Source organism: Petaurus breviceps, unplaced genomic scaffold (assembly GCF_028583685.1).
Source record: "Petaurus breviceps papuanus isolate PSGF00001 unplaced genomic scaffold, PetGlider_PUasm1.0 38, whole genome shotgun sequence".
NCBI classification, from domain to species: Eukaryota; Metazoa; Chordata; class Mammalia; order Diprotodontia; family Petauridae; genus Petaurus; species Petaurus breviceps.
Genome location: NW_027186304.1, coordinates 96,310,992 through 96,336,334, shown reverse-complemented (window position 1 = coordinate 96,336,334; position 25,343 = coordinate 96,310,992). Strand labels below are relative to the sequence as shown.

The following is a 25,343-nucleotide window of genomic DNA, read 5'->3' as shown; positions in this document are numbered from 1 at the left end:
AATGGGGAAAATTATCTCACATCAAAAGGCTGTACAAGGAAGAGCTTTTATGGGGATAGGGATAATTGGAAATGAACTTCACTTGCATAGGAACTGGTTGAAAGAGGGAAGAATATACACACACCCCATTGGGAATAGAAATCCATCTTACCTGATAGGGAAGTAGGGAAGAAGATAAGAGGAAGGGGAGTGGTGGTAAAAGAGAGAGTGGATTGAGGGAGGCAGTAGTCAGCAGCAAAACAGACTTTTGAGGAGGGACAAGGTAAAAACAGAAGGATAAATAGAAAAGATGGAGAGATACACAGTAATTATAACTGTGAATGGGATGAACTCACGTATAAAATAGAAGTGAATAGCAGAATGGCTTAGAAACCATGATCAAAACACATTTGAAACAAGGACACACACAGAATTAAAATAAGAAGCTGGAACAGAATTTATTAGGTTTCTTCTGAAATGAAGAAAAAAGTAGAGTTAGCATTCATGTTGTCAGACAAATCAAAAGCAAAATTAGACCTAGTTAAAAGAATAACCAGGGTAACTACACATTGATAAAAGGTACATAGACAGTGAAGTAATATCAGTAGTAATTATGTATACCAAAAATAGCACAGCATCTAAATTAAGAGAAAAGTTTAAAAAAGTTACAGGAGGAAATAGTACAGCTATATTATTTAGGGGCCTCGGTGTTCCCCTCCCAGAGCTAGATAAATGTAACAATAAAATAAATAAGAAAGAAGTTACGGAGGTGAATAAAATTTTAGAAAGCTTGGATATGATAGACCTCCAGAGAAAACTGAATAAAAATTGAAAGGAGCAAAAACATTAAGAAAATCATAAACCATTTTCCCTAATAAACATCCATGTAAAAATTTTAAGTAAAATACTAGCAAGGAAATGACAGCAACATATTAAAAAGATCATACATTCTGACTGGTGGGATTTATATCAGGAATGCAGGTCTGGTTTAGTATTAGTGTAATTGACCATATCAGTAACAAAAAAAACCAAAAATCCTATTATCTCAATAGATGAAGAAAAATCTTTTGACAAAATACAGCACACATTCCTATTAAAAATATTAGAAAGCATAGGAATCAGTGGAGCTTATCTTAAAATGATAAGTAGTATAGTAGCCTAGTAATCTAGTGTTTGATAAATCCAGAGACCCAAGGTTTTAGGTGGAAGAATTCACTATTTGACAAAAATTGCTGGGAAAACTAGAAAGCAGTTTAGCAGAAATAGGCATAGACTAACATTTTACCTCATATACCAAAATAAGGGCAAAATGGGTATGTGATTTAGATACAAAAAGTGATATAAGCAAATTATCATAGAAAATATTACCTGTCAGATTTATGGATAAGGGAAGACTTAATGACCAAACAAAAGATATAGCAAGTATAATGGATAATATTGTGTATGTGAAAATAAGGGTTTTACACAAACAAAATCTGTGCAGCCAAAATTAAGAGAAAAGCAAGAAACTGGTAAATAATTTTTACAGCAAGGTTCTCTAATAAAGACCTCATATTTGAAATATATAGGGAACTTAGTTAAATTTGTAAAAAAAAAAATAGCTATTCCTCTGTTGATAAATGACTAAAGAACACGAATGGGCAGTTTTCAGAAGAAGAAATCAGTGTTATCTTTAGTCATATGAAAAAGTCTAAATACTATTGATTAGAGAGATGAAAATTAAAACCTGAGTTCTCACCTCATGCCTTTCACATTGGTTAACTTGACAAAAGGAAAATGAAAAATTCTGGAGGGGGTGTGAGAAAACAGGGACACTAATGTACTGTTGGAGTTGTGAACTGGTCCAACCATTCTAGGGAATTTGTAACTATGCCCAAAAGGCTACAAAACTGCATACCCTTTGACCCAGGAACACTGATACTAAATCTGTATTCCAAGATCAAAAAAAAGGGAATATGTACAAAACTACTTATACCAGCTCTTTAAGTGGTGGCAAAGAATTGAAAAGTGAAGGGATGCCTGTCAATTGGGGAATGGCTTGATAAGTTATGCTGTATGATTGTGATGGAGTACTATTGTGTTATAAGAAATTAGGAGCAGGATGGTTTCAGAAAAACCTGGAAAGACCTATATGAACTGATCCAAAGTGAAATTATTAGCAGGATCAAGAAATCATTGTACACAGTAGTAGCAGCATTGTAATGATGATCAACTCGTGTAAGACTTACTCTGATCAATGCTGTGATTTAAGATAATTACAAAGGATTCATGATGAAAAATGCTATCCACATCTAAGAAAATTTGTGAACTCAGTGCATATTGAAGTATATTTTTTCTTTTTAAATATTTCTTGCTTTTTTGCTATATGGCTATTATAGAAATATCTTTCATAATTTCCCATGTATAATTTATATGTCTCTTGCTTTTTTTAATGGTTGAGGAGGGCTGGATGGAAGGAGAGAATTTGGAACTCAGAATTAAAAAAAAAAAGCTAAAAAATAACTAATAAATTTTGGAAAAAAATTTCAATAAGCCCCTGAGCTTGGTCAAGCATCCTTTGAACTTGGTCAAGCATTATGGGGTAGTAGAAAAAAACATCCTGATTTTGCCCCATCCTAGCAAGTCACTCTACCTCTCTAGGCCTTTGTTACCTAAACTGTAAAATTAGAGGGTTATGTTATCTTTAAAGTAATGTGAATATAGAAGGTATCTTAAAAATTTGTGAATTCTTAGATGGGGAAGGTGGTGAATCTGCAATCAAAGGGTGTTTTGGGGGCTAACTTTTGAACAGCATATTCATCATTTGGGATTAAGACTTTTGGGAATTTGTAACTGTTTTATATACTGTCTTTAAATATATGCAGGAGAAGATGGCTGATCCTTGGCAAGAATGCATGGATTATGCAATAACCCTAGCAAGAAAAGCCGGAGAGGTAAATTGGATCATATATGGATGGGTACACAATTTATGTTGCTATTTTAAATGAGACTTTAAAAAAATTAACGAAGTTCACTTTTATTTTGGCTAAATAACACTTTTGAATTCAAAGAAATGAATGTTCCACCTCCTGGATTAAAAAACTACTACCATATATAAAAAAATGACAGCGCCAAATCTAAAAAAGGACTCAGTTTTAGAAACTCATGAATTTATAATTATCATGTCTTCGAAAGAGCCTGGATTAGTAATCAGATGATAGGATTTTCTAGTTTCAACTCTTCCACTAATTAGCCATCTGTTTAGTAAATTATTTTTTTCTCTAGACCTCAGTTTCATCATCTGTAACTCATCTTTAAGGTTCCTTCCAGCAGTAACCTTTCTTCCACAACCTCTGAAGGCTAATTTTATGTATATTAAGGGTTGATACTATGGGTATCATTGAGTACTAGTTTCATGTTTCATATACCATTTGTGTTTTTTTCTGATTTTAAGTTGTTGTTCTCTTTTCCATGTGTTTACTAACAACAATCTCTTTAGGTGATTCGGGAAGCTTTAAAAAATGAGATGGCTGTCATGATGAAGAGTTCTCCAGCAGATCTGGTTACAGCCACTGACCAAAAGGTTGAAAAAATGATGCTTTCTGCCATAAAAGAGAGGTTTCCTTCCCACAGGTATTTCTTCAATTTCAAGTATAAATAATGCAGAAATGAAAACAAATGGAGGCATAATTAAATTCCTTGGAACTTTTTTTTGGAAATTCCACGTACCAATGCAGATTGGAAATTATTTTACCACTTGCTCTCTTAGAGTGTTGCTTGTGGTATCAAGTAGTTAAATGACCCACTCGGGCAGCACAGCGAGTGTGTGGGAGAGCTGGGATTTGAACCCAGATCACTTTGACTTTAGCCAGCTTTCTATCCGTTAGGCTGTGGGGCCTCTCCATTCAAATTTTGCTATCATATTTTTGCAGTGTAATAATTTATTATAAGAATATATATAATTTATATTACATAATTTAGTATAAGCCCAATCTGTCTATCTTTGACCCTTGAAAGAAACTGGAAGGATGATATGGACAAATGGAGCCTTTTGTGGAGGGAAAATGACAACTCAGATACATTTTACAGCCTGAAAAGTACCCAGGAAAGAGGGAGAAGTTTTAACTATTAGGGAGGAGAGAGATGAGTTTCAAATCAAGGCTGGAAGACTTTCATGTTGCAGGTAGAAGGGATTGGCTTTATGAGGAAGAGAGAGGAGTGAATATGCAGTTACCACCATGCAAGTGAGTCAAACCTTGGTTTCCTTTACCAGTATTTATTTGTACCTGCTTCACAACCTCTTTGCAAGAACAAAAACTATACCCTGAGCTAACAGTCAGCAGATATTTATTAGATATCTATTGTGTTCCAGGCAGTGCTGGCCTCTGGGGATACCAGTACAAAGAAGGAAACAATTCTAGTAGAAGCTGGGAAAAAGAGCTTTAAAAAAGGGTCATAGAATTAGAGCTGGAAGATACCTGAGAGGCCTCTGGTTCAAGTCCCTCATTTTAAAGATAAGGAAATTTGAAGACAAAGGTGAAGTGACTTGCCCAGGATAATTTTGGTAATTAGCTGCATGATTCAGTCCCTAGATTTCTCATAGAATTTTGTCTGGATCTTTCCTTTGCATTTATCTAAGTCTCCCCCCTTTTATTAAATGTTACATCCTTTTTTTGTGTCACCACAAGGTAGCCCTCTACCAGACCTACTCTAGGCCAAGTGAATGCCACTGAATTGAAGTACAAAAGGAAGTTTTATAAAAGGATGGAGACCCCCTGACGGAGGGCACATAGTTATTTACGTAAGACACCTCCATATTTTAGACAGATCCAGGCCAGGTGTCATACACATAGTACCTTGAGTTTGATTTCAGGATGATTCTCGTTTCTGTGTTTTTGATGTTCTTTATATTTTCTTCTTCATACCTGATGTACTTTTTAGCTCCTTGAACTCTGACTCACCTTAACTTTGCATTTATATTGAGTCCTACTGTCTGTGTAAGAACTTGGACCAACACAGAATCGGATCTGTGTTCTTACAGATCTTTCAGGAATAAAGGGGAACAATAACAGAGGAACAGGCAGAAAGAGTGGTGGATATGCGGTTAGAGGAATTGGGTTCAAAATCCCAACTTGGCCAATATAACACTAGGCAAGTCACCTCTCAGGCTTTCATTTATTCATTTGTAAAATTAAGACATTGAACTAGGTACCAATTCCAATTCTAAATCTGTGATCTAAGTTTGTTAGATTTTGTGAGAGTAGACTGCTGAATTTGTGAAATGTTTTTAGGAAAATGAAAGTAAAGTGAACTTAGTAGCATTTAATATTCTTATCCTTTTTGTTTTTAATTTTGGTGGGGGGAGGGCAAGGCATTTGGGGTAAGTGACATGCCCAAAGTCATGCAGCTAGCAAGTGTTAAGTATCTGAGGCCAGATTTGAACTCAGGTCCTCTGACTCCAGGGCCAGTACTCTATTCACTGTGCCACCTATCCTTTTTTAAAAAAATTTTAAAAATGTCTTCATTTATTTTTAGTTTACAACATTCAGTTCCACAAATTTTTGAGTTTTAAATTTCCTCCTTCTCCCCCAACCCTCCCCAAGATGGCATACAATCTGATACAGGCTCTACATATACATTCATATTAAACATTTTCACATTAGTTATGTTGCAAAGAATTATATTCATGGAATGAACCACGAGAAAGAAGAAACAAAACAAAACAAAAAAGAGAGAGAACAAATAGTATACTTTCTCTGGATGTGTATAGCATTTTCCATCATGAGTCTTTTGCAGTTGTCTTTGAACCTTGCATTGCTGAGAAGAACTAAGTCTATCAAAGTTAGTCATCGCACAGTGTGACTATAACTGTACAATGTTCTCCTGGCCCTAATACCCTCACTCAGTATCAGTTCATATAAGTCTTTCCAGGTTTTTCTGAAGTCCGCCTGCTCATAATTTCTTTTTTTGGGGGGTTACCTGATTACCACCACTTAAAAATTTTTATTGATATAATTTGTTGTTACATTGACTAATTTCTTCTAGTATCCCTTTCCTTTCAGAGGGGTCACTCCATATAACAAAGACTATTTTTTAAAGGAAACAAAAATGAAGAGGGAAAAAAAAACTCAATAAAACTGATAAGCAACAGATTTTGGAGTTCTTTTCTTACTCAATTTGAACTTTTGTTTTATTGGATTATTTAATCCATTCACATATAAAGTTGTGAGTTAGACTTCTATTTTTTCCTTGTCTCTAATATGGCTTTCTTTTTCTGAAATGGGGTTCTTAAAAATGCATCCCCTTTAAAGATATTATTGTTTCTTAGGTTATTTTTTGCTTAAGTTATTTTAAAGAAACCTAATTTCTGTAGGATCTCTTCACCCTTAAATTTCTCCCTCCATTCCCAACTGATAAATGGTCAGAGGATATAAATAGGCAATTCTCAAAAGAAATCAAAGCTATCAACAGTCAGATGAAAACATGCTCTAAATCTTTACTGAGTAGAGAAATGCAAATTAAGACAATTCTGAGGTACTGCCTCATACTTATCAGACTGGCTAATGTGACAGAAAAGGAAAATGACAAATGTTGGAGAGGATGTGGGCCCTAAAGAGGATAAGGGCACTAAAGCATTGCTGATGGAGTTTTGAATTGGTCTAGCCACTGTGGAGAACAATTTAGAACTATGCCCAAAGGGCATGCTCTTTGATTCAGTAACACCACTAACTAGGTCTGTATCCCAGAGAGATCAAAGAAAAAGGAAAGGGACCCACATGTACAAAAATATTTATAGCAGCTCTTTTTTTTTTGCCTTTTGGATGGCAATTGGGGTTAAGTAACTTGCCCAAGGTTACACGGTTTTTTTGTGTGGGTGTTAAGTGTCTGAGAGTTCTCCTGACTCCAGGGCCAGTGCTTTACTCACTGTGTCACCTTGCCACCCTATAGCAGCTATTTTTGTGGTGGCAAAGAATTGGAAACTCAGGGGATGTCCATTAATTGTGGAATGGCTGAACAACTCGTGGTATATGATTGTGATAGAATAGTACCATGCTATAAGAAATGATGAACAGAACGGTTTCAGATAAACCTGGGAAGACATAAGCAAACTGATAAAAAGTGAAGTGAGCAGAACTAGCGAATATTATACACAGAAACAGCAATACTGTAACGATGGTCAACTATGAAAGACAACTAGAAAGACTTAACTACTCTGATCAATACAATGACCCAGGTTAACTCCAAAAGGACTCATGATGAAAAATGCCATTTACCTCTGGAGACAGAACTGGTGAACTGAGTGCAGATGTAAGAATTTCATTTTCACTTTTTTTGGCTGCCTGCCCCTCCTCAAAACAGAAAAGTTTTAAGTGACTTCACAGGTATAATGGGTTATCATATTGCTTGCCTTCTCAACGGGTAGGGGAGGGAGAGAATCTGGAACTCAAAATATAAAAAAAGGAATGCTATGAACAAATAAATAGATAAAAAATATTCTTCCATTCTCCCCCGTTTGTCATCCTTTCCCCTAGTTTTTAAAGTTTATTCATTCCTTTTTCATTCTTCTTTAAAAATATTTCTCCATTAGTTGATTAAAATTCTCCATTCTTCTCTCCTTTAACTAATTTTGTTATTTTTTAAATATTTGTGTCTTTTTCTTAAAAGGATTTTTTTAACTTTGTTATTTTCATCAATTCTTTTTTTCTGTCAATTCTAAACTTTTATTCTTTTATTCATGGTCTTTATACCTCTTCATTTCTTCTTTATTCTGTGATCCTCATGGAATTAAAGCTTTTTCTCTTTTGCTTCTTTGGAGAGATTTGCTAAGGCAGATTACAGTTTTTCAATCCTGTCATTTATTTCTCCTGTATAGGCCATACATTCTGCTTTGAAAATTCTTATTTCTCTCTCTCTCTCTTTTTTTTTTTTGGCCTTAACTTGCCCAAGGTTACACATCTTATTTCTCTCTTGTACCATTTGGGTACATCCTGCTGTGATTCCATACTCTTGGGAATCCAAAGATTTTGCTGCCTCATCACGAGTTGCTTCATTTTTCTTTGTCTTGTTATATTTACTCAGAGATTTCTGGGTTTGTTTAGATGCCATCTTTGCTTCTGTTATTAACAGCTAAACTATTAATATTTCCGTACACACTCAACTTTTTAAACAGAATTTTCTTCTGGGACCTTTAGTAATTTCAGCCTTTTTTCTTTTATGCCCCTATCATTCAGTTTCTGATTCTTTTTCTTTTGAAGGGAGATCTGAAGGTTGGAACTCAAAGCCACACCACACTGGGGATTCACTTTTCACTAGCCTCAGTGAGTACAGAACTGGTCCCAGCTAGAGTCCAGCCTCCTTTCCTTCCTGCCTGGTGTAGCACTCCACACTGGCACCCTGCTCCACTTCTCTCTGTTCTCTGGTTCAATGGCTGAAATGTCCCAGGTTGAGCAAACTTCTGATTTCCTGTAGCTATACCTCCTCTGTGGCCATTAATCACCAGTCTCCCATAAGGCTATGTTGCCACAGGATGTCTAATTTGGAAGCAGGTCTTGTTGCCACTTGGGAAAAGCCAATTTCATCCCTCTGGGAGGGCGGCAGCGGCCGGCCCTGGCGTTCCTCTGGGGGCGGCGGAGACGCTGGTGAATCCCCCCGGGGGCTCGGAGCTCCGAAAGAAGCCGCTCACTCTTCACCCCGGCCGCCGGCCGCCGAGACGTCTGCGTGCGCGCGCTCCCGCGACGGAGTGGGGCGGGGGCTCCTGTCCTTCCAGTCTCCACACCCGGCGTTTCCCCCTCCCCGCTCTGCTTCCCCCCAACTATCAACATTCAGCCTCAGCCACCTGGGCGAAGCCGGGAGTGGAGCGAGAGGCCGCAACTGGAGGCGCCTCAACCCCTCCCTTCCTCTCCCTCCTCCCTTTACGCGGCGGCCTGAGGCGCACCCACCACCTCCTAGTCTCCCTCTGCCGCGACTTCCACTTCCTGCTCATCGTTTCTTACAGCACGATAGTATTCCATTACATTCATATAACACAACTTGTTGAACCATTCTTTAATTGAAGGGCGGCCCCTCGATTTCCAATTCTTTGCCACCACAAAAAGAGCGGCAATAAATGTCTTTGTACATATGGGTGGGTCCTTTTCCCGTTTTTATGATCTCTTTGGGTTACAGTCCTAGAAGTGGTATTGCTGGGTCAAAAGGTATGCACCATTAAAAAAAATTTTTTTGTCTTTATTGTTTGCTTTTATTTTACAAGATTCAGTTCCACAATCCCTTGAGTTTCAAATTTTCTCCCCCTCCCCCTCTGGCAGTATGCAATCAAGTATAGGATCTGCAAATACTTTCACTTTAGGCGTTAGTCAGATTGTGAGGAAGGATTGTAACAGATGGAATGAACAATGGGAAAAAGGAAATAAAACCAAACAAGAAAAAGAACGAGAGCAGATAGTTTGCTTCAATCTGCATTCAAACTGTGTTCTTTCTAGTTCTTTCTCTGAATGTAGGGGTATGCACATTTTTATAGCCCTTTGGGCATAGTTCCAAATTGCTCTTAAGAATGGTTGGATCAGTTCAGAACTCTACCAATATAGTGCATTAGTGTTTCAATTTTCACACATTTTCTCCAGAATTTATAATTTTTCTCCTTTGTCATCTTAGCCAGTCTGACAAGCGTGATGTGGTACCTAAGAGTTTGATTTGCATTTCTTTATTAATAGACAATAGTGATTTAGAGAATTTTTTCATATGACTATAGATAATTTTAATTTCTTTTTCTGAAAACTGCCGGTTCATATCATTTGACCTGGTATTCTTATCTTTTAGTTTCATCGGTGAGGAATCAGTGGCTGCTGGGGAGTACAGTGTCTTGACTGATAATCCCACGTGGATAATTGATCCTATTGATGGAACTACTAACTTTGTTCATAGGTATGTACCACTCCAATAATACTACTATCAATAAAATGGAAATTTTTTGCCATGTTTTGTGAGAATCAAATGAATTAATGAGTACAAATGGCATTGTTAGCAATTTTTTGTGTTGTATGCTGTTGGATTTTTTGTTTTAGAATTCTAAAATTTTTAACATTTTGCCATTTAGAAAATCATTGTCCTATTTAAGCTTCTTCAAAAAATGGCCAACTGTTATAAAGCAATGTTTAACATTGTTTTTGATAAATGCTATTTTATTTTTCTCAGTTAACTCTCAATCCGGAATGTAGTTATTAGGATTATAAACCTGTTGTATTTGTCACCAAATTGTCCCCTGGCTGTCTCAGATTCCTTTCTAGAGCCAAATGAAAATTTAAATATGGAACAGCATGGCCTCTCAAAGTTTCGGTGTCTGCTGAGAGATTAGGGAATTAAAATCCATATGGGGAAGAGGGTAGTCAGAATAGACACAGAATCTGGAAAGAATACCATTCAGAAGGAAGAGTAAATAGAGGAAGGAAAATATTATTAAATGTTAGATAATTATTTTTAGATAATCTTAAGATAATTATTACTAATGAGAATCAATTTTATTTTCCTTAAATGAGTAGATTTTTTTGGGGGGTGGGAGGTGGGGGACTCATGCAACTTACACTGGAAAGAGCATAGGCTCAGGAATCAAGAGACCTGGGTTAAGTCTTTCCTCTGACAGTTATTACTTTTGTGACTTGGGCAAGTAATTTAGCTTCCATGGACCTTAGTTTCCTCATCTGTAAAATGAGAAGTTGAACTTGATGGCCTTTTGAGGTCCATTAGGTCCATTGTAGTTGTAGATCTATGACCTTTGTCACTGACTCTTATCTCTATCTCTACATATACACGTGCATACTTGGCATGCAGTGGTTGTCTTGAGTCTATATAAAACTGTAAAAAATATAAACCCTTCTTAGGTTTAGGATATGTATGGAATTGAAAAGCCTGCATTGAAGTCCTGGCCCTTTCACTTACTGCCTATGTATGTGACCTTTGGCAAATCACTTCATCTCCCTGGGTCTCAGTTTCCTCATTTATAAAAAGTAAACCTTAGACAAGGAGACTTCTGTTGTTTCTTCTGGCCCTAAATATATGAATGATAAATAGCCTCAAAGGAGAATGTGTTTCCTAGACCTGTTTCTAATGGCCAACATGTGCTGGAGCCAGCTTCTCTTGGTTCTTGAGAGCCAATTGCTATATTTTCAGCATGAGCATTTATACCTCAGAAATTGGCAAATGCTACAGATCTAGGCTTAAGTTTCATTGATAGATTTAAAGCAATGAAGAAAATGTCCGTATTCAGATTAAATTTAAAAGTGTGTCATGTTCTCCCCCCACATGCCAATGAGAGCTCATTGTTAAAGATTTACCAGCACACCTCTGCCAGTGTCCTCCTACCTTTGTTGAACTCCTTTCAGCCATGAACTCAGTTCTTTTCATGTTTAATCCAATTAAAACTTTTAATTAATTCTTGCATGTTTTTCTGATCTTGTCTCTCTTTTGAGATAGCAGTTGATACATACATGTTAATATTGTTGTGCTTTTATAGTTAAGACTCTTTTTTGACCTGGTCCCCTGATTGCATCAGTGCAGGACTTTTTGGTATGGCCACTCTCTCCAGTGACACAAGTCAGCAGTTTGTCTGAAATTTAGTCTTAGAATTTCCTGGGGGCATTGAGAGGTTAAATGACTTGTCCTTGGTTACATATATATGTGCTAGAAGTACGATTTCAATCTAGTTTTTCCTGACTCCTCTGCCTCTCATAGAGATGACTATGCAATGCTAAACACAGCCAGTTCTAATTTTTGTTACAACTCCCAGAAGTGACATTTTGGTTTAGCAAAACCAGTAGCAGTTTGTTCACCAAAGTTCAGTGTTAATCCTAAATCTGGGTTATGATAAATACCTGATACAGAGTGGTGGTATTGAGGCTTTGCTAGAATGTAAAGAAGTCTTTGTTTTGAGATGTAAAATGACAAAAGAAGCTAGTCATTTTATCCTCCTAATAGTTTAAAGTGATTCTGAAAAGAGGTTCAGTCGTAGTGGCAACGTATTTCTCAACTTGTTGAAGTCAACTCAGCGGGCATTTATTAAGTGTCTACTATGCACCAGGCAGTGCTAAGAACTGAGGATACGAAGAAAGGCAAAAATAAGTTCCTCTTTTCGAGGAGCTTACAGACTAATGAGGGAAAAAGCGTGCAAACTGTTAGGTACAAATGATACATGCAGAATAAATTGGCAGAAGGCACTAAGATTAAGGAGGATTGGAAAAGGCTTCTTGTAGAAGGTAGAACTTTACTTGAGTCCTGAAGGAAGAAGCCAGAGAAGTCAAGAGGCAGTGAGATGAAGTGGGAAAGCATTCTAGGTATGGCAGACAACCAGTGAAAATTCACAGAATCAGGAAATGGAGACTGGTATCATTGGATTGCAGAGCATGGGGTGTGGTGTGGAGGAGAGTAAAGTGTAAGAAGACTGGTAATTTGGGTGCCATATTCTAAAGGTCTTTGCTGCTGCTGTTTGTCCTTCATACTTGAATACATATGCTTTTGAAAAAACAGGATTTTATATTTAATCCTTGAGATAATAGGGAGCCACAGGAATTTTTTGAATAGAGGAATGTCATAGTCAGATCTGTACTTTGGGATGATCAGTTTGACAGCTGACTGGAAGAGGAAGCAGTCTAGGGAGAGACTTGCAGTAGGGAGACCAATTAACAGGCCATTCCAGATAGTTCAAATGTGAGGTGATGAAGGCCTATGCCAAGGTGATGGCAGTGTCAGAAGAGAGAAGGGAGTACACACTAAAGATGTTACAAGCCGTTAGGACTTATCAGGACAAGATTTAACTACTGATGGGATATGGAGCAAGAGAGAGTGAGGAGTGGAAGATAACATCTAGGTTGTCAGCGTGGGCGACTGGGAGGATAATGGTACCCTTGACTGTAATAGGGAAATTGGGAAGAGGGGAGGGTTTGAAGGGAAAGATTAGTTTAGTTTTGGACATGTAGAGTTCAGGATATCTATGAATAGATATCTAGTTCAAAATGTCCAGTAGGCAGCTGTAGATGTGAACCCTGGAGGTCAGTAGAAAGGTTAGGGTTGGATATACAGATGTGAGAATCATCTGCACAGAGACAATAATTGAGTCCATGTGTTGAAGAGCTCATCAAGTGAAACACTATATAGAGAGAAGAGGAACAGATTTCATGTCTCCTTTGTATACCATATACCTAGGGAGACACCTAGCCTTATCAGATGTAACCTGAGGCTTCATAGGCTGGCTCCTGCTTCTTCCTTTTATAAAGGGCATATTTCCATACCATACTTCCTTTCACTAAAGAAAGCTTTTAATCTGTTGTTCCTTTAATGATATAAATGTTATTACCCACTGAATTGAGAATTGTCCTAATAATAAAATATAATGCTAATAGTATTAAAATTATGATTCTATAAGAACAAAAAAGTTTGGTTATAGAGCCAAAAGATCATTTATTGTTATTTTTAAAAAATATATTTTATTGATAACAGTTTATCCTTTCATCTCTATCATTTTGGGGATATTCCCTCTTCCCCCATCTACAACCTGAATTCTTATAACAAAGGAAAACAGTTAAGTAAAAATATCTGTAGTCAGTAGTCAATCAACTAGCATTTATTAAGCCTTTACTATGTGGTCAGCCTGGTGCTAAGTGATGAGGATACAAATTCTTGTATGAAGAAATATAGACCCTGCCCTCCAGGAGTTTACATTCTCATGGGGGAATAAGCGTAAAAGGAATCTTAAAGGAGGAGAAGAGGGGCTGGAAGACAAAAATACTTCCAATCAGAGGTAGAGACTGTGCATTCTAGGATTGTAGTGAAGCTTCTCGATGGAGTGTTGAGGCTTTGTAGAAGTCCCATCTAACTGTATATAATATTTTCCCCTGGTAACTCTCTGCTATGAGGAGGAAGGTATTTTTCATTACCTGTTCTAAACCATATTGGTTTTTGCAGTTAATCACTCAATAAACATTTATTAAACGTTTAGTAAATGTCAGGCACTCTGCTAAAAACTGGATGCAAAAAGCGGAAAAAAACAGTTCTTGCCTTCAAGAAACTCAGTCTAATGGGAGAGACAACAAGGATGCAAATATATACAAGGCAAGCAATATGTGGGTCAAAGGAAATAGTTAAAAGAGGAAAGGCACTGGAATTGAGAGGTAGAAGGTGGAATTTTAGCTGGTAAGGAAGGAAAGGAGATCAGTAGTTGGAGGTAAGAAGGGAGGGCATTCCAGGAATGTCAGGGCAGCCAGAGAAAATGCTTGGAGTCAAGAGATAGAATGACTTTGTGCAGGGGTAGGGAACCTGCACCCTCAAGGCCACATGTGTTCTTCTAGGTCCTTGGGGGCAACCTTTTGACTGAGTTCAAGTTTTACAGAGCAAATCCTTTTATTAAGGACCACATGTGACCTAGAGGCTGCAGGCTCCCCACCCCTGTCTTTGTGGAATACCTAGGAGGTCAGGATCACTGGATTGAAGAGTACTTGTTGAGGAGGAAGATGTAAAAAGATTGGAGACATAGGAAGGGGTTAGATTATGAAGGGGTTTGAATGCCAAACAGAACATTTTGTATTTGTTCCTAGAGGCAACAGAGAACCACTGGAGTTTATTGAGTAGGGCTGGGGGATGGGAAGTAGAGTTAACATGATCAGACCTGCACTTTAGGAAAATCACTTTAGTGGCTGCATGGAGGATAAATTGGAGTGGGGAGAGACTTGAGACAGGCAGAACCACCAGCAGGCTATTACAATAATCCATGTGTGAGGTGATGAGGGCCACTAGATCGGTAACAGTATATGAAGAGAGAAGGGGACATATTTGATTAATATTGCAAAAGTAAAATTGATAGGCTTTGGCAATGGCTTGGACATGGAAGGGTGAGAGATAATGAGGAATCCTGGATGACTCCTAGGTTTTGAGTCTAAAGGACTGGGAGAGTGGTGTTGCCCTCTAAAGTAAAAGGGAAATTAAATAAGGAGGGAAGGTTTAATTAGGGTGCAAGATAATGAGTTCCATTTTGGACATATTAAGCTTAAGATATCTATTGAACATCCAATTGAGATGTCTGAAAAGCGGTTAGAGATACAATATTGGAGGTCAGCAGAGAGATTGGGGCAGGAAAGGTAGATTAGGAAATCATCTGCATGAAGATGGTAATTAAATCCATGGATCCTGATGAAATCACCATATGAAGTAGGGTACAGGGAGCACAGAAGAGGACCCAGGACAGAATGCTGTTGGATACTTACAGTTAGAGGGAATGATCTGGACAAGGATCCTGCAAAGGAAACTGTGAAAGAGCAGTTTGATAGGGAGGAGAAAAAGCAGACGAGAGTGATGTCCTGGAAATCTAGAGACAAGAGAGTATTAGGGAAGAGAGAGTGATCAGCAGAGTCAAAGAGTACAGAGAAATCAAGGAGAGAATGAGGACTGAGAAAAGGCCCTTGGGTTTGGCAACTAAGAGAGTAGCTTTGGAAAGAGCAGTTTAAGTGGAATGATAAGATTGGAAGCCAGATTGTAAGGGGTTAAGAAGAGGGTGAGGGGAAAGTGGAGGAGATTAACTAGAAAGGGCAGAAGAGGTATAGGATGATAGTTAAAAGGGATAGCAGGATCAAATGATGATTTTTTCAGGATAGAGGAGTCATGGGCATGTTTGTAGGCAGTAGAAAATCATTTAGTAAGAGAGGGAGAGATTGAAAATAAGTGAAAGAGTGGGGATGAGAGAAGGGGCAATGTTTTGGAGATGAGATAGAATGAGATCACTTGAGCAGGTAGAGGGGTAAACCTTGGTAAGGAGTAAGGCCACTTCATTATGTGAGCCAAGAGTGAAGGAACAGATAGTGATAGAAGGCTTCTGAGTGATAGGAGATGAGGAAGAGGGAGTTTATGGTAAATGGCCTCAATTTTTTCTGTAAAATATGAGACAAAATTTTCAACTGAGAGAATGATTTTCTGTTAGTGATCTTTTCAGTCAATTAAAAAATTTTTAAAAAATTTTTTTGGTTACATTTTAAATTATGAACTATACCCTCCTTTCTTCCCTCCTTCCCTCCCTCCCTACCCTACACTAGAGAAGACCATTATTTGACACAGGTAGGATGTGTGTGTGTGTGTGTGTGTGTAAACCCATACCATGCATACTTCTATTTATCAATTCTTTTTCTGGAGGTGGGTAGCATGTTCCTTTATAGGTCCTTTGTAGTTGATTTGAATATTTATAATAGATAGCTTAGTTGTTCACAGTTAATTCTTCAAACAAAATTGCTGTTCTTATATACAATGTTCTTTTGGTTCTGTATTCTCATTTCACTCTTCATTATTTCATTCAAATCTTTTCATGTTTTTCTAAAATCAGCCTACTCATCATTTCTTACAGCACAGTAGTATTCCATTGTAGTCATGTACCTCAACTTGGATAGCCATTTCCCCATTGTTGTGCATCCTTCAGTTTCCAATTCTTTACTACCACAAAGAGAGTTGCTATAAATATTTTAGAACATATAAGTTCTTTTCTTTTTTTTCCTGATCACTGTGAGAAATAGACCTTATAGTGGTATTGCTGGGTCAAAGGATATACACAGTTTTATAATTCTTTGGACATAATTTCAAATTGCTCTTAAGAGTAGTTGGATAAGGGATGGCTAGGTGGCACAGTGAATAGAGCATCGGCTCTGGAGTCAGGAGGACCTGAGTTCAAATCTGGCCTCAGACACTTAACACAAAAAGCTAGCCATGTGACCTTGGGCAAGTCACTTAACCCCAATTGCCTTACCTTCTCCCCTCCAAAAAGCAAAAAAAAAAAATAGTTGGATAAATTCACAGTTCCACCAACAGTGTATTAGTATATCAGTTTTTCCCTATCTCTTCCAACATTTGTTATTTCTCCCTTCTATAATTTTAACCTGTTTTATAGGTATCAGATAATATCTCAAAGTTGTTTTAATTTTCATTTCTTTAATCAATAATGATTTACAGCATTTTTTATATGACTGTATAGCTTTGATTTCTTCTTCCAAAAATTGCCTGTTCATATCCTGTGACCATTTATCAGTTGGGGAGTGACAATGACTCATATTCTTATAAATTTGGCAAAGTTCTCTATACATTTGAGATATGAGACCTTTATCTGACAAACTGTCTATTAAGTTCCTCCCCCTCCCCCCCAATTTTCTGTTTTCCTTCCAGTCCTGGCTACATTGGTTTTATTTCTACAAACCCTTTTAAATTTAATGTAATCAAAATGAACCATTTTACATTTCATAGCCCTCTCTATCTCTTTGTTTATTCATCAGTTCTCCTATCCATAAGTCTGATGGGCAATATGTTCCACTGATCTCTCTTTTTAAAAAATTACTTTTTTGTTATGAACTTAAACATGATAACTTTCATATACAAAGAAGCAGAAAAAAAAGGATTGTAAATGAAATTGTGAATCTCCTTTGTGATCAACCATTAACAAGTCTAAAACGTTCCAAAACTCTTCTGTTTGTCTTTGTCTCCTGAAATTTCTTTTATTCTCTAAATTTGAAATGTATTTTATTGATATTTTTTAAAAAATTACTATCACTGCTCCCTTTTTTTCTCCTCAAAATCTTAAAGTTCTTTGTGATAGATAAGTATAATCAGTTGAGGAATCCACACATTAGACATGCCTAAAAATATATATTTCATTTTTTGCTTCTAGTTCATCACCTCTCTATTTATACTTAATATACATCATCTTGGAGACACTTGGAAACAATTAGTTTTTAAAAATTCAATAATCCTTTTAATTTGAAATAAAGTCAGAGTAGATCAAGACTATATGTAGAAGAAGTATGTTCTCACATTTGAAGTAATTTTAGAATACAACTGAAAGATTATTAATAAACATTGTATCATACTGTGATTTTTCTTCAGTAGAAAAAAAGCACAATATTTTTTCTTTTTTCTGTATTATTTGAAACTGTCAGCATAGCATTGTACATAGTCTTGCAAAAAAGGTCTGACCAAAAAATTTTATTTATTTGGAATATTTCTTTTTTTATTTTTTAAAGATTTCCATTTGTAGCTGTTTCCATTGGCTTTGTTGTGGGAAAAAAGGTATGTAGGCATTTAAAATTTATAGATATTGAAATCTGTCTTGAATTATGTATTATTATTTTCTTGGGAAAAGATTTCTGAGTTTTACTGCAGTTAAATTTTGGCTAATGTATATGTATGAACAGTATAATGGTATCTACTTAGTATTATAAATGATAATAATTGTTTATTCATATCTTTGCAGTGAAGAAAATTAAAATTAGCCTTCAAATATTTAAATAAGCTCTGAGAAAAATGTATGGACTCTTTGCTTAGTCTAAACCTGTTTATTTAATTTTGTAAATGAGAGCTTTTTAAACAAAGATAAACAAGGATTGACTTCAGAGGTGATTTGATAGATTTTGAATGGATATAAAGGATGTCCTGACAAGGGAGTATTATGAAACATTGCAGTTAACTTTTATGTTAGGTCTCTGTCACCACATTAATCTGTAGATATTCATTGTGCACATTTTACCTACAAAGTATAATGGGTGTACAAAAGAACTATAAGACCTGGCCCCTACTTAACAGGAATTTTCATTATGTCAGGAGATAGTACATATATTCAAATACAAAGCACCATGTAATAAAATAGAAGTGTGTGTGGGGAGTCAGGATGCATGGCAGATACAAGAATTCAGACAGAGGAGAAATAGTCTAGACTCTAGGAGGAAGAGATCATTGAGGAGATGTTATTTGAACTGTATAGGATTTGAATAGGTGGAAGTGGGGACAGTATTTGGGGAACAGAAAAGACATTAGGAGTAAGGGCACAAAGGTGGAAAAATAAAAGGCATGTTGACATGATGGGGACTATTAGAACAGTTTGACTGGAATGGAGGGTTTGTATAGAGAACTAATGAGAGAGAAAAGGAAAAGAAGGTAGGGAGAATAGACTGAGAGTTAGAAGGGATCTTAGAGGTCATCTAGTCCAGCCACTTCAGTTTATGGATAAAGAAACAAATTTCAGAGATATTAAGTGGTTCCTTGACAGAACTGAGTTTTGAACGTAGGTCCTTTGACTCCAATCTTATTGTATTTTATAGTTTATATACCACAGATACAGTGTATCTGCTGCTTTCAGCTTGGGGCTATATTAGAAAGGATCTTGAGTGCCAAGTTAAGGAGTTTGGGATTTATATTCAAGAGATGAGAAACATGAGCATATTAATTAATATTTTAGGAAGATCATTCTGGGGGGCCGAGTCAAGATGGCGGAGTAGAAGCAGGTCCTCCCCTCCCCTCGGCTCCCAGCTTCTACCTTCCCCAATTCATGTAAAAGGGGACTCTAAACAAACTTTGGAGCTACAGAACCCACAAAATGACACAGAGAAGCTAACCTCCCTAACTGGGCTGAGGACAGCCCAGCAGGCCAGCAGGAATCCTTCTGGGAACAGAGCCCAGCCCCATGTCAAGGCTTTAGCCCCAGGGCAGGCCTGACCAGGCGCAGGCTGGAGGGACTCCAGATCACCAGTAGCTGTGGTGGTCAAGAATTATCAACACATAGATGCAAAGGACAAAGTGAGAGGTCAGTGCAGTATGGACTTCGGGACCCAGTAATTGGGAGCGCCTCCACTTTTGCCCCCAGGGCGAGAAGCCTCTAAGAGCTGCGGTGCAGTGTGCAGCGCTGCTGCCATGTGGCAGCTTTAGCTCCTGCCCTGCAGAGTGTAGGGGGACTAAGTGACCAGTCTGAGGAGTATATTGCTCTTGCTTGGATCTGGATTGCAGTCTAGGGTGGAGGTCCTAGGGTGTGTGTCCAGCTTTGCCAGAGCATGTGGAGGCTTCATCAAGGGCTCCCAACTAATACCTCTGGCAGCTGAGAAAACCCCAGCATTGGGGCAGAAGCTCCCCTGTCTGGTAGCAGAGTCCTACTGTGGCAAAAAGCCCAAAAGTCAAGTAACTGAGTGGCAACATGCCCAGGCAAAGGAAACAAAGTAAACAGAAGAACCCAACATTAGACTCCTATTTTGGGGACAAAAAGGAGCAAAGCATGGAACAGGAGGAAGACGGTGAAGTCAGAACTCCTGTACCAAAAACATCAAAGGAAAATACAAGCTGGTTACAGGCCATAGAGGACCTTAAGAAGCAAAATAAGAGAAGTGGAGGAAAAATTGGGAAGAGAAATGAGAATGATGCAAGAAAATTATGAAATGAGAGTCAACAGCCTGACTAAGGAAAATAACACCTTAAAAAACAGACTAACTCAAATGGCAAAAGAGGCTCAAAAAGGCAGTGAGGAGAAGAATGCCTTAAAAAGCTGGATTTGCCAGATGGAAAAAGAATCTCAAAATCTCACTGAGGAGAATCATTCCTTCAGAATTAGATTGGAGCAAATGGAAGCTAATGACTTTTTGAGAAATCAAGATGCTGTTAAACAGATCCAAACAAATGAAAGAATAGAAGGCAATGTGAAATATCTCATGGGAAAAACCACTGACCTGGAAAATAGATCCAGGAGAGATCATTTAAAAATTATTGGACTACCTAAAAGCCATGATCAAAGAAAGAACCTAGAAATCACCCTTCAAGAAATTCTTAAGGAAAACAGCCCTGATGTTTTAGAGCCAGAGGGCAAAATAGAGCTTGAAAGAATCCACCGATCACCTCCTGAAAAAGATCCCAAAAAGTAAACTCCTAGGAATATTATAGCCAGGTTCTGAAATTCCCAGATCAAGGGAGAAAATATTACAAGCAGCCAGGAAGAAACAATTTGAATATTGTGGAAACACAATCAGGATAACCCAGGATCTGGCAGCTTCTACACTGAGGATTCGAAGAGCTTGGAATATGATATTCCGGAGGGCAAAGGAGCTGGGATTAAAATCAACGATCACCTCCTCATCAAAACTGAGTATCATGTTTCAGGGGAAAAGATGGTCATTCAGTGGCATAGAGGACTTTCAAGCATTCTTGCTGAAAAAACTAGAGTTGAATATAAAATTTGACATTCAGATACCAGAAGCAAGAGAAGCACGAGAAGGTAAACAGGGAAAAGAAACCATAAGGAACTTATCAAATTTGAACTACTAACATTCCTACATAGAAAAACAATAATTGTAACTGATGAAACTTTTCTCAGTATGAAAATAGTTGAAGGGAATATATATGTCTGTATTGGAGGGTATACAGACATATGACTACATATGTGAATCTGTATATATGTTTACAGGTAGACATAGAGGGCACAGGACCAATTTAATAGGAAGGGATGAGGGATGATACTTAAAAGGTGAAATTAAAAGGTGAGAGGAATATAATGAGAGGAGATGGGGAGAGACAGAATGGGGTAAGAGGCAAGAGAAAATGGTTACAATGGAGAGGAAGAATAGGAAGGCAAAAGGGAATGGGTCGAACTTATTCTCGTTGAATTTGGCTCAGGGAGGGAATGAAATACACACTAAATAGGGTATCTCTACCAGGAGAGTAGAGGGGAAGGGGATGAGAGAGGGGATGTTGGAATGGAGGGCAGGCTGGGGGGGAGGGAAGTTGGAAGCATCCTCTTTTGAAAAGGGGTGGGATCAAAGTAGAGAATAGAACAAGTGGGTGGTGGGATAGGAGGGAGGGAAATATAGTCAGTATTTTACAATATATCAACTATGTTAATGTTTCGTATAAGCTACACATGTACAACCTATACTGAACTGCTTATCTTTCCAGTAAGGGCGGGTGACAAGGGAGGAAGGGAATGAATCTGGAATTCAAAGTTTTAGTATCAAATGTTTAAAAAAAAAATATATATGTATATATATATATATATATATGTGTGTGTGTGTGTACTATGAATAATGCTATTTTACATGTAATTGGGAAATAAGATATACAGGCAATGGGGCATAGAGATCCACCATGCCCTACTGGAAAAGTCAAAGGGAGTATGAGAGAAGATATGGGAGAGAGCAGATTGGAGGAGGGGATATCCTGTGGGTCTGCTATTTTGGGGTGGTGGGTAGGGGAAAAACGGGGTGAAAATGTGTAACTCAAAATCTGGCGGAAATGAATGATGTAAATCAGAAGTTAATAAAGCATTTGAAAAATGAAAACAAAAAAATAAAATATATACGTTTACAAAAAAAAGATCATTCTGGTAGCAATAATAGAGAGGTTATCCCTTATTAATTTGTGCAGATTATTATGGATTATTCCTCTTGGGTCCCCTTTCAAACAACTAAATTCCTTTTTATTGTCTTCATAACCTAGTATGTGTAGTACTTACATCAGTCAGTGAGCATTTATTAAGCTCCTACTATGTACTAGGCACTGTGCTAATCTGTGGGGGACACAAAGAAAGTTCTTGCTCTCAAGGAGCTTCTATTCTAATGAGGGACATCACATACACTCAATGAATATTCACTTAATAGTAATAATTAATATTATTAATAGTAATGATTAATAGTAATTTTAATTACAGATTAATAGTAATGAGGCCTTCTGAGCTGGCCAACTCTTAGGTATTAATGATTGGTTTAGGTTAGGAAGCCTGAAGGGAACTTCAGGAAATTTGTATAACTAGTTTAAGCCATGGAGCTTGACTTCTAGAAGTAATGTGTGTGGGACATAAACTTCTAGTTTGGAATCATGGATAAGAGAAGACCTTCCCTCCTAAACTGCTCAATTTATAGGAAGCCAAGGGAGAGAAAGAAAGTGAAGGAAAGAGGTAGGATCCAGGAGTAGGGTACTTTTCTAGGAAAGTGGCAGCGAGTTTTGGAATAGGCTGGACGGCTTAAATTTTATTTTAATGTCTGGGTCTAAATGACCTCAAGATCTTTTTAAACTCAGACTTGTCTAGAAATCTATATTTTAAATGTCTAGCAGTTAAATTGCTTAGCCAGATTATTTTATTTAACTAAACACATGGCAGTATGGAGTGGTGGATGAAGTGTTGTGGTTGGAGAAAGAAAGGCTGGAGTTAAAGTCCTTCCTTTGACATTCTGTCTGTGTGACCCTGGGCAAGTCACTTAACATCTGTTATAGGAATGTAAATTTTTAATATCTTCCCTGCCCCTAGGCTTAAGTGCACCTGGAGCCTGGGGTGGGAGGCTTGTTTCTCAGGAGATACTTTGTGATTGGGCAGTGGGTCAAGAAGGTTGTTATATTCTCTGAGCCAGGAGAAGGCTATATAAGCCCTGATGTGAGGCTTTGCTTTGGGGCTCACTTTGAGAAGTGTTGTGTGATTTGACCAGATGAGACTCTGGGCAGCTGTTGTTGAGAGACCCCTTCTTCCCCCCTTTGAAAACCCAGATGTTGATGCTTCCCTCTCTGGTAACTGGGGTTAGATATGGATGTATGTAATGGTTGGACAGTTTGGAAGCCTGTCTGTTGAAATGTTCTTGTAACTTATGCTTGTAACCTCTGTATACTCAGGGTGCTGACCTTTTCCCCCTGAACTAGGTAAACGATATATGTTTGACTGATTAAAGTAAGCTTGTTAACCCATTTTGAGTTACTTTCCTTTAGCAAAGCAAATCTAAGAACGTGTGTTGGCAGCCACCCTGGGGATGCTGGGGTGCTTGCTGCTACAACATCTTAGTGCCCCAGTCAGTGCCTCTTGTTCTGAAATGGTAGGAGTTTTTACATCTTTTACATCTTTTTTTATTTTGTTAAATATTTCCCAATTAGTGGGTAAAATTTTTTTTTAACATTCATTTAAAAAAAATTTTGAGTTCTAAATTTTCTTTATCCCTCCTGTATCTTCCCCCTTCTTGAGAAGGCAGCCAATTTGATTTTGATACTTGCCATGTTGCAAAAGAAAACAGACCAAAAAAATAAGAAAAATAAAGTAAAAAAATCTGCTGGAGTTTTCTATATCAGTGAAATCACTAGTCAGATCACCAAAGTAATTATATGTAAACATATTCTCTTGCTACTGAAGATTTCCTTTATGAATAATACATACTGAGTTCAGTGTTATACTTTTGTAACTGTTTCTCTTCTGTAGATGGAATTTGGAGTTGTATACAGTTGTATAGAAGATAAAATGTATACTGGCAGGAAAGGAAAAGGGGCTTTTTGCAATGATCAAAGACTTCAGGTGTCAGGACAAGAAGGTAAGTTGATTAAGTAATTTTTGGTGGTAGAGAGAAAATAGACGACCAATTCAGAAGGCTTTGAATTACCTTTGTTATAATTTTGAATTCTTCAAATGATTCAGCTCAATAAACATTATTGCAACTATATATAAAATTTTTCTAGAAGCTAGGAATAAAAAAATGAAAGTGATATGATGCCTGCCCACAAGAAGTTTCTAGAGTCTAATGAGAGGAAAAGATAATACACATATTTATATGTATGTGATGGGGTGCTTGGGATCTATGTTTGTAACATGGGTCTGTAACATCAGTCTGTAATATCAGTTTGTAAAACCAGTCTGTAAAATCACATCCCCCTCCCCCCCCAGTCTCAGAGTGTTTACTCTGCCCCTTCCTCATGCCAGCACTCTTCCCAGCAACAACTCATGAACTGTTTATTTCTGCTTGGAACAATAACAAGCTACACCTATGAATCCTTCACTAAACCATCTATAAACATTTTAGCTTAGGCAGATGTTAAATCCCCTTAGTATAACGGCCAGCTGCACCTATGAATCCTTCAATGCACTATCTGTAAGTTAACTCCTTAGCTAATTATACACATACTGAGTCTCCGTTAGCCTTGGTTCCCAACATCCATCTTGTCAAACATAACACTGATGGGTGGCAGACTAGGCACTTCTTAGTAAGCCCTTGACCTCTAGCTGTCTTAATGACGTTTCAAGCCTAAAACCACACCTCCAGGTAGCGCCCCCTTGGGCTATTTCCCAGTGAATTATGGGCAATACACTGCAGTTGATACTAAAAGTGCATGTCCCTTTACGCACTGACCACTCCTTAACTCCTCCCTAATCCCACTCTTACTTACCTAGTTAGCATAATTGATACCTGATTTACTGTCTTGACTCCTTAAAAACTATACCTATGACTTCTTTAAGTTTGCAGGTTTCCTAAGAACTCTTGCCCCCTGCACAGTGTAACAATAAACTTTTACAATCCTACTCTAGAGATGGCTTGGGCCTAGTGAATTCCTTCCAGACTACACAGCAGGTACTCTGGTCATTGATTGGAGCCCCTGTATAACCTATTGCCATCCCCCCATCATATGTACATTTATACATACTAATACACATTTATAAAATTAAGTAAATATAATACAGAGTAAAATATAATAAGGGCAAAGCAAAGATCTAGACAAAGTACTGTAAGAAAATTTTAAAAGGGAGATATTATTTTCAGTTAATGAAATTAAGGAAGGTTCAGTCAACAGACATTTAACAGACATCTATTATTTGCCAG

The 25,343-nt window shown here is 37.5% G+C and overlaps 1 protein-coding gene across 3 annotated transcripts in view; it reads left to right on the top strand.

The window, feature by feature from the left end:
- The window catches only part of IMPA1 (inositol monophosphatase 1), a 50,640-nt gene that overhangs the window by 14,277 nt on the left and 11,020 nt on the right, over positions 1–25,343 (top strand). For all 3 annotated transcript variants that reach the window (XM_069100190.1, XM_069100191.1, XM_069100192.1), the window contains 5 exons: positions 2,844–2,912; positions 3,458–3,591; positions 9,775–9,879; positions 17,991–18,036; positions 23,954–24,062. In XM_069100190.1, coding sequence (XP_068956291.1) covers positions 2,844–2,912; positions 3,458–3,591; positions 9,775–9,879; positions 17,991–18,036; positions 23,954–24,062 — 463 coding nt within the window. The remainder of the gene's footprint in view (positions 1–2,843; positions 2,913–3,457; positions 3,592–9,774; positions 9,880–17,990; positions 18,037–23,953; positions 24,063–25,343) is intronic.